This window comes from Etheostoma cragini, chromosome 8 (genome assembly GCF_013103735.1).
Source record: "Etheostoma cragini isolate CJK2018 chromosome 8, CSU_Ecrag_1.0, whole genome shotgun sequence".
Taxonomy (NCBI): Eukaryota; Metazoa; Chordata; class Actinopteri; order Perciformes; family Percidae; genus Etheostoma; species Etheostoma cragini.
This window is the reverse complement of record NC_048414.1, coordinates 7,618,063-7,628,086: the sequence shown is the minus strand read 5'-3', so window position 1 is coordinate 7,628,086 and position 10,024 is coordinate 7,618,063. Positions and strand designations below refer to the sequence as shown.

Here is a 10,024-nt window from a genome sequence, read left to right as displayed (position 1 = left end):
GCCAGATATACTTGGACACACACCTTCCAAAGAGTTCCACTTTTGTCTCATCGGTCCACAGAATGTTTTCCCAAAAGTTTGGGTATCATCAAGATGTGTTGTGGAGAAATTGAGACGAGCTTTGATGTTCTTTTTGCTCAGCAGTGGTTTTCTCTTTGGAACTCTGCCATGCAGGCCATTTTTGCCCAGTGTTTTCCTGATGGTGGAGGCATGAACGCTGACCTTAACTGAGGCAAGTGAGGCCTGCAGTTCTTTGGACTTTGTTGTGGGGTCTTGTGTGACCTCTTGGATGAGTCGTCGCTGCGCTCTTGGGGTAATTTTGGGCGGCCGGCCACTCCTGGGAAGGTTCACCACTGTTCCATGTCTTCGCCATTTGTGGATAATGGCTCTCACTGTGGTTCGCTGGATTCCCAAAGCTTTGGAAATGGCTTTATAACCCTTTCCAGACTGATACATCTCAATTACTTTCTTTCTCAATTGTTCCTGAATTTCTTTGGGTCTCGGTCATCAGGCCTGGGTGTGGCTAGAGAAATTGAACTCAGGTATGGACAACCATAGTTATAGTATGTTTTAACAAAGGGGGCAATCACTTTTTCACACCACTGTATCTCCCATGTTTGGACTGGACATTACCTCTCTTAGTGCATTAATCTCTCGGTCTCTCTGGTCCAGTAAACTCTCAAGGTGATGCCTGTGCATCTCAGCATCAGCCAGTCTCCTGGTCCGCTCCTGGTCCTCCTCTGATGCCTTGGCAGAAGGCCCTGAGTACACAACCCCTTAGTTACCATAGATCACATGTGTCAACCTCAAGGACCTGTAACAGCCAACCTGAGCATCATAAGCCACGTGGTTAACCTGCACAGGCTAACACAGGAGCTGAGATTTTTTTTTATGCTTAAACCTGAACTTTGTTCAGAAGAAAAGGATATCTAAAAGCATTAAAGACAGGGTTTAAATGGATTTGGGATTTTTTATATTTTTATTTTTGTGACACCAAGAACCTATAAAGACATGATTTTTTAGAAACATCTATGCAAAGGTCTTTGCATGAATCCCTTCATTTGACCATCACTATATGTATGTATCAATCAATCAATCAAAAGAATTGCTCTGTAGCCCAGTTGTGCACTGGCTTCATTCAGCCAAGGTGTTGATACTTTAATACAGTACTATATGAGTGCCAATTAGCTTAAAACTTTTCTCCCGTGACTCAAACCCACCTTTGCTCTGCAGCATCTCAAGAAGTTTCTTGATGGACTCATCTCTGGCTCCCAGGGTTTGCTTCTGTGTGTCAATCCTCAGCTCCATCTCCTCCAGGGTTTTCCTAAGGAGAAAGAGCTCTTTGGCCTGCCTCTCGTGCTCGGCTTGTAGCCGCCGGTAGTTCTCCTCCGTAGGTTCAGATGTCAGGGTCAGGTCTCGGCCTTGGATGCTGGGGTCTTGCTGGAGCAGCTGGTTCAGGTCCCTCTGGATCCTCAGCTCATCCTGAAGAGCCTGAACAGTCATCTGGAGATGCTAGAGACAAACAAGGGAAACACATGGATTTGTTAACTCATCTGTTCTTGTGTCCATTTGTTGAACTTGGGGCTCCTGCACACTGCCTGCGTGGCGTATTCATTTTTATTTCGGCTCCCATGTTAACAGGTTTGTGCTTGCACAGTGCCTGCATGACGCAGGTCTCAGGCGCAGCTTGAGCCACGCTGAAAACGCGTGCATGCTAGAAATAGGACCGACGTCTATTTTTTTTACGCAACACGAAAGCATGTTGGAAGCGTTTCCAGGGAAAATAGAATACGAAAAAGATGATTATATGTCATTTTCACACAAATACATTTAATATATGACATTTTCTGTTTACCTCCTTTTTAATAATTGTATTTCAATTAAATTCTGATAAAACAATAACATGGACTTTATTATCTCAGGAAAGGGAATTGAAAAATAAAAATATATGTATCGAAATATCGAACACAATACTATTTCATTTTATCAATTAGAAACATACATGTGTACAGACAAGGCAAACAACAGACACGTATCTGGTGTGCAAAGACAGAAAACGCCACGCAGCCGCCACGCAACTGCCAAGCAACAGAAATTCCACACTTAAGCAGGCAGTGTGCCGGAGCCCTTACTTGCTTTATTACAAAATGATATACACAAGGGTAGATTAAGATTTTTTATGGCATTTCCACCTTTGATGGATAGGACATCTGAGATAGGAAGGATTTAGAGGAGGACATGCAGGAAACAGTCACAGGTCAGACTCGAACCCTGGACCTTCTGTATCAGGAAATAAGCCTTTACATATGTGCGCCAGCGCCACCAACTGAGCTAACCCAGCCACAGGTGAAGGGAAGTTTTTGATTATTTGAATAACACAGGGGCTTCTGCCATCCCACTTCATGGGAATGGATCCTGGCGGAATATTTTGTTACAGCATTTATTTATTTAAAAAAAAGAAAAAAAAGAAAAATCAACCTCTAATCAATTCAGCAGTGCCCTGACAGATGCACCCCTAACAGCCGGGCTTTGTGGACAGTGTTACGTTTCGTGCCCAGAGAAATACAAGTGGTGAAACACAATCAGCCCAGTATAGTATTTCATTGTTTGTGGCATCTGACGCCACGGACACTTGGCAGAGCTGATGTGAGACAGGGACACAATTCTGTGTTACACCCCAGTCTGAACCAGCTGTGAGCGTTTTCAGACGACAGAACAAAGAGACAAGTCAGTGTCTGCCTTCGTTTCTCTCTGTCCTCATCCTCCTTCAGCCCCCTCCCTTTCCTTCCTTTGTCACTCTCCCTCCAACGGCACACACTATTCCCTTCCTCACACACTATTCATCTACCTTGCTTCTTGCCCTATCTCTTCCCCCCAATATTCTCACCTCTCCTCTGAATAACCCTCCCTTTCCAACACCCTCTCCACCCTGTGACTAAAAGCTGACTCACTGCTCTGACTGCACCTATCCACCCCCCCCCCCCCACATACACACAGAGGCAGATGCATGCACGGACAAGCACGGAAACAAACACACACACACAACTTCCTCTGCTCCCATATTCTCAATCTCTCTGCCTGAGGAAAGAGAGAACAGTCAGGTTTGAGAGGGCGCAAAGAATAAGAGATGTGATGCACTAACTAAACTGATCCAAACACAGTATTTAATAAGAAATAAATTAATATTATTATTATTATTATTAGGCAAGTATCTAACCTTTTGTTTTGTTTTAAATGGGAAACAGTAGATGACAGCCATTTCACACTATTAGACTAGATAATAGCAGTCAATTATCATAGAGAATGATATATTGCCTTGTTGTAGGGCTTTTGGAAGAGCTGTGACCAGCACACATGTGAGCATAGAAACAGAAAGGACGCATAAACATCCAGTTGCACACATATCAGTTGGACCTACATTTAATAAGGGCATGCAGTTTAATTGAAGCTGTAATTAACTAAATGCCTGTGAGTGTGTGTCTGTGCTTTCCGCTGCATGTGTGCCAGCGTGGGAGTTGGAGGCTGACATATAAAAGCCGAGATCTTCAAATTACAGCACCCACTGATTAGTCCTGCGCTGTTCAGGCATTACTGGGAATTAGTCCACACTGTGAATCTGTGACTCAGCAGGAGTGAAAACGGCAAATTATACACATCTGCCCATGCATTAAGAATCACAGTGAAACAAAGACTATTTCTCTTCATTAAGGACACTGAATTTGCACAATTCCCACAACAAATTCTAGGGTTTAAAAATAGACCCTGTTTCTATTTGTACTCACTTATATTAAAAATTTTCAACATGGATGCATTCAGTATGTACGTGTGTGTTTTGGTAAGGATTTCCTTTGAAAGACAGAGGTACAACATATTTATCCTGTTTTTGACCGTTGCCACTCTATGTACCACCTCACCTGTGCCCAAAACATGTGATCAACCAGAAGAGAATAACAGTTGTTCTTGAATAGCACAAAATGTTAAATCAAAAGTGTTATTCACAACAGTTCCTTTAATACTGCTACCTGTGACACAGAGACAACATTATTTCTTATTTTCTGCAGTGTTTAAACTGCTATTCATACCGTTTACAGTTTCTCCACATTTTCATTGTGTTTACCACATCCAGCAATTTCTAATAACATACAGAAATGCTAATGCAGCCATTAGACTTACAACCTCTTTCATCTATCAAGCTTGAGCATATAGCTGCATATAAGAGGATTGGATGTTAAAAAGCTGCCTCTAGCCTATGCAGAGAGAGAATAAAGAGAGAAACAAATTTGTGCTAAATCTGACACACTGGGTAAAATGAATGTTTTCAGTCAAACATGTTCGAACAGGCAAATTGATAATTTTGTTTAGATTGATAAAAAAATTACTTTGTCAAATCAGAAACAGGAATTTGAAGGCAAAAATATCTATAGAAATAATTAAAACTGAACACTCACCTGTGCTTCATCTTGAATCACACGGTATTGTTCCTTCCAGACAGTGATCTTAGAAACCTCATCTTTCCTGAGAGCTCGCTCCTTTTTTAATTCTGGGCTCCAGAAAGTCTTGATAGAATTCATGGAGGAGCTTAGCTTGCTCTCCTTTACTTCCACTTCTCGTCGCAACATCTCATTCTCACGCAGAATCTGAGGAAGCAGGAGAAGCCCATAAATACTGTAAATGTGCTGCGTTGAACCCAGCAACTCAACCTCCTATGAAAAATTCTAAATCCTTGTTACAATCTGCAAACTTGAATAGAAATTAGCAACATACCTCTTTCAGTTGGGCCTGCAGGTCAAGTATGGTGTTGTCTCTGGCCTGCCTTAGAGAATGGGGAACAGTGGAGGCCATGTGGTGGTCCCCAAAAGCTAGAGCATCACCTGCCATCATGCCTGATGGCAGCACAGCATTGGCAGCCACTGAGGTGGAGATGTTGGGGGTGCTCGCGGCCACAACTCCAGTGCTGCTGCCCCTTGACCCATATGTCACCCTGTGTCTCCCCATGGTCGTCACTGTCACACCACTTTTGGGAAGGTGGTCACCTGTCATGGCAACCTCATTGTCACTCAGGTACATTGGTCCTGAGGTTGCATATGCAGCGTTGAGGGACTGGATGTTCTCCATGGAAAGCGTCTTGCCTCCTGCTCCTCCAGGACCTCCTCCACTGCCCCCGGTGCTGTTGGTGCGACGGTGTCCCATCCGAGGAGAACGGGGAAGGCGAGGGGAACGGCCAGATCCCTGATTACCAGTACCACCTCCATCTCTTCCGCTACTATGGTTGGCATCCCCTCTGCCAACAGAACGGGCACTACCGTACATCTTGTGCTATAATAGGTATGAACTCAAGTATCTGTATAGAATGTAGGGGATTTTGTGATTCTGACTTTCACTAATTGTGTGAATATGTGGTGGAGATCCTGCTTAAACTGGAGATGATGGCTAATAAAATAGAGATCCGATGCTCTCCACTTTCAGGGACAGACAATGCTGACAGACTTTCCTCTTCCAACAGGAGCAATCCAGTTTTACTAATTATGACACCAATCTGCGAAGAAAACAGTTGTTCCATATAACTTGCATGAAAATAGCATTCCCAAAGTGTCTTTTATCAGTTAAAAAGACAACCAAATGTTTGTAAAATTGACAAAGTAGTTGAAGAGCTGAAAATTAGCAAAAGCCTAAACGCTATGCAGCACATCCGTTTCATGCTCTGTATTGGAACTATGAAAAACTGCATCTTCCCTAAAATAAAATAAAATTCTGTATCAAAACCCAACTGAATCTGCATCAAACTATGGGCACCCCATTTAAAACAAGCCAGTGGTGTCTAACATACAGTGGTGTGAAAAAGTGTTTGCCCCCTTCCTCATTTCCTGTTCCTTTGCATGTTTGTCACACTTAAGTGTTTCGGAACATTAAACCAATTTAAACAATAATCAAGGACAACACAAGTAAACACAAAATTCAATTTGTAAATGAAGGTGTTTATTATTAAAGGTGAAAAAAAATCCAAACCATCATTGCCCTTTGTGAAAAAGTGATTGCCCCTCTATACCTAATAACTGGTTGGGCCACCCTTAGCAACAACTGCAACCAAGCGTTTGCGATAACGTGCAATGAGGCTTTTACAGCGTCCTGGAGGAATTTTGGCTCACTCATGTTTTCAGAATTGTCCTAATTCAGTTACGGTTAGGGTTTTCGAGCATGAACGGCCTTTTTAAGGTCATACCACAACATCTCAATAGGATTCAGGTCAGGACTTTGGCTAGGCTACTCCAAAGTCTTCATTTTGTTTTTCTTCAGCCATTCGGTGGTGGACTTGCTGGTGTGTTTAGGATCATTGTCCTGGTGCAGAACCCAAGTTCGTTTCAGCTTGAGTACACGAACAGATGGTCGGACATTCTCCTTCAGGATCTCTTGGTAGACAGCCGAATTCATAGTTCCTTTTATCACGGCAAGTCTTCCAGGTCCTGAAGCAGCAAAACAGCCCCAGACCATCACACTACCACCACCATATTTTACTGTTGGTATAATGTTCTTTTTATGAAATAGCCTTCTACGCCAGATATACTTGGACACACACCTTCCAAAGAGTTCCACTTTTGTCTCATCGGTCCACAGAATGTTGTCCCAAAAGTCTTGGGGATCATCAAGATGTGTTGTGGAGAAATTGAGACGAGCTTTGATGTTCTTTTTGCTCAGCAGTGGTTTTATCCTTGGAACTCCATGCCATGCAGGCCATTTTTGCCCAGTCTTTTCCTGATGGTGGAGGCATGAACGCTGACCTTAACTGAGGCAAGTGAGGCCTGCAGTTCTTTGGACGTTGTTGTGGGGTCTTTTGTGACCTCTTGGATGAGTCGTCGCTGCGCTCTTGGGGTAATTTTGGGCGGCCGGCCACTCCTGGGAAGGTTCACCACTGTTCCATGTCTTCGCCATTTGTGGATAATGGCTCTCACTGTGGTTCGCTGGATTCCCAAAGCTTTGGAAATGGCTTTACAACCCTTTCCAGACTGATAGATCTCAATTACTTTCTTTCTCAATAATTCCTGAATTTCTTTGGGTCTCGGCATGATGTGTAGCTTTTAAGGATCTTCTGGTGGACCTTACTGTGTCAAGCAGCTCCTATTTAAGTGATGCCTTGATTGTGAACAGGTGTGGCAATAATCAGGCCTGGGTGTGGCTAGATAAATTGAACTCAGGTGTGGACAACCCCAGTTATAGTATTTTTTAACAAGGGGGGCAATCACTTTTTCACACAGGGCCATGATGGTTTGGATTTTTTTTCACCTTTAATAATAAACACCTTCATTTACAAATTGCATTTTGTGTTTACTTGTGTTGTCCTTGACTATTGTTTAAATTGGTTTGATGTTCCGAAACACTTAAGTGTGACAAACATGCAAAGGAACAAGAAATGAGGAAGGGGGCAAACACTTTTGCACACCACTGTACAGTCTAAAGGTCCACAGGGAGTCATTAAAGGGATAGATATCCATCTCCATCAAAATGGAGACTACATTTAATGTTCACATTTTAACATTCAGCACAATAAGAGTAAGGGTGTCTACTCTTTGGTGCAAGAGGGGATCCGACATCTAAACACATACAGTTTAACTGTTTAAAATCATATTCATGTAAATAAATGTTCTCAAATAGTTTCCTTTAAAACAAAGTCCTTGCTAATTACCATATTATACCATATATCTAATTGACGACGTAGATGTAGGAGCCATGTTTACCCTAAAAAACGTAAGTTGAAAGATGTAACGTTATCATTATACTAACTGTGGTAAGTCATCATCATCATAACTCCTTTTGCCAGCCTTGTCGGACAAGTTAAGTCAAAATGCTAGCATATACGTTAGAAGACTTTAAGCGGGTTTGTGTATGGAAATATCTCTGAGTATGTCTGTCGTGCTCGGTTTCATATTTTTAGTTTTTAACTGAATTACCACCGAAGCCATTTAACTGGGTTAACATTAGACTGCGTGGCCTTGCTAGCAGCTAACGTTACGTTAACACACCGGCTAACAGTGCATGCTGACATTTCTACCTTTAATTTACGTGTTATTCCTTTATTGTTATAATTTGCTTGACGTGTGTAAATGTGTTCGTAAATGTTGAAAGCGAAGTGAACCTTGAAGATCCGACTTATTTTTCCAATGTGCTGACGTTATGGATTAAAACCAGCAAGGGAGGGAATAGGGGTTTGTCCATGGTGGACATTTGTAAGAAAAATCTTCCTGCTCGTAAAACTGAATGCAAATAGATATAATATTCGGTCAAATAGATAGCTAGATTCCTGGCCTGATAAGCTCATTTGGTTCGGTGTTAAATGTGATTCATGGAGCTACAATTAAAGCATTTTGCGCAATCCTAACGACATGGTAACGTTACAGGGTCTGCTTTGGAGACATCCACATCAAACCATATCCATTTCCTTCACCTCTGCTGAACGGCTTCATTTTAAGCTACGATTTTTGTCTTCAGAGCTGTGGGTCTAGTAAATATCAAGGAAAGAGCTAAACTATCAAATGCACAAACGTTTAACGCTAGCTCCCCGTGGCATATTAGGCATAGTCCATCCAATATATGTGGCCAACCATAGACAGTTAAAGAAAGTGGTCAACCAGAACATCTATTTTTTTTCTCTCTCGCTAACACCAGTGGGGAAAACCTCTTCAAACAAACTAACGTTACCTTTTTGTCGTTGTCTGGTACAGTTCAAATCGGTGTCAAACCGGAATCCTCTGTCAATCGGACTACGGCTGCAAAACCCGTCATTTTATGTTGCTTACTCGATAGATGTCTATCTTTTTCCCATCTTTTGCCAGCAGTACCAGCGGCTCAGGAGAGCCAGGGCGCCTCAGTGACGTCAAGCCTCTTATGCGCGTTCACGACAGCCTTCCTCGCCACGCTTGAATCTTAAATGCGCGGTCACGAGTCTAAGATGGTGAATGAAGACAGCAACAGAAAACAGGCCTACCAACATTTGGACAGCAAATAGCTTTGACTAAACATGTTGAGATAAGTAAAGACTGTGGTTAACTCTGAAGTTTTAAAAATTGCATTCAGTAAGCAGGCACCTATGCAACCGTAGTATGCCAAAAATGTGAGTAACTCGGATATTACCAATATAATATTAATTAGACATTGTGAATGAGGTGAGCTTTTCATTTTGTGTAAAATAATATAAAGGAGATGCAAATGGAATGTTTAATTAAAAAGTAACAGCAGGGGGCAGCGCTAACTTGGAAAATTGCATCGCCAGTACGGTTGCTATAAATATAATGGTCTGTCTGATTGCTTTCTTTTTTCCAGAAAAAATGCTAACAGAAAATCGAGTCACACGTATGTACAACAATATTCAAAGGTAGTATATTTGCCACTCATGACAGAATAAATCTCTTTTTTTCTTTTTTGCTGAAGCCCCTTCAGCGAGCTTTGGAGGAGGGTCTGGCAAAGCGAGACTAGAACGAAGCAGACCAAGGCTTACAAACATCATCCTGTATTTTCTTCAGATATTAATGGTGTGATCAAAGTAATACATTTTGTCAAAAACTGTATCAATTAAAAAAGGTTTTCAATTTTCACAACAGAGGTGTTCGGTTTTATTATATCACAATATCAGTATATGATATGATAACATTTAATTGTATATACCAATTTAAAAAAAAATTGAAATAAAAAAAATCATAAGGATCTTTATATTAAAAAACATATTGTAACATATTTTTCTCTAACTAGCTATAACATGTGTTTACACCTCAACTCGGACCCAATAATGCAAGAGTTTAAACATATCAAACCCTTCATGCATAATTTTATGGTAGTTTTATCCAAATTTGCTTACATTAACGTGTCCCAAAAGGATTATTTTCATTAATATTAATTAATTTGAGATTTTAGACTATGCTTATTATATCATTTAGAATTAGTGATATGTGACATGGCTTTGGATTTAAATCCATTTTCATAAGGAAATCAATACAAAATGTATACAACAATGGTGCTTCAAAGGGATTTATGTATG

General features: G+C 41.3%; 1 protein-coding gene across 6 annotated transcripts in view; it reads right to left on the bottom strand.

Annotated features, from left to right (window-relative positions):
• The window catches only part of LOC117949551 (ELKS/Rab6-interacting/CAST family member 1-like), a 21,454-nt gene extending 12,553 nt beyond the window's left edge, over nt 1–8,901 (bottom strand). For 5 of the 6 annotated variants that reach the window (XR_004657711.1, XR_004657712.1, XM_034879902.1 and 2 more), the window contains exons 1-4: nt 4,765–5,310; nt 4,449–4,637; nt 1,221–1,512; nt 634–761 (exon numbers count right to left, since the gene is read on the bottom strand). Coding sequence is in view for 4 of the 6 variants with exons in the window: in XM_034879902.1 (XP_034735793.1) it covers nt 634–761; nt 1,221–1,512; nt 4,449–4,637; nt 4,765–5,310 (1,155 nt within the window). In the remaining 2 variants the exon portion in view is untranslated. Of the gene's footprint in view, nt 1–633; nt 762–1,220; nt 1,513–4,448; nt 4,638–4,764; nt 5,539–8,695 lie in introns of those variants that run through there. The other variant, XM_034879900.1, reaches the window with a different exon arrangement.
• Between the last annotated feature and the right edge of the window lie 1,123 nt (nt 8,902–10,024).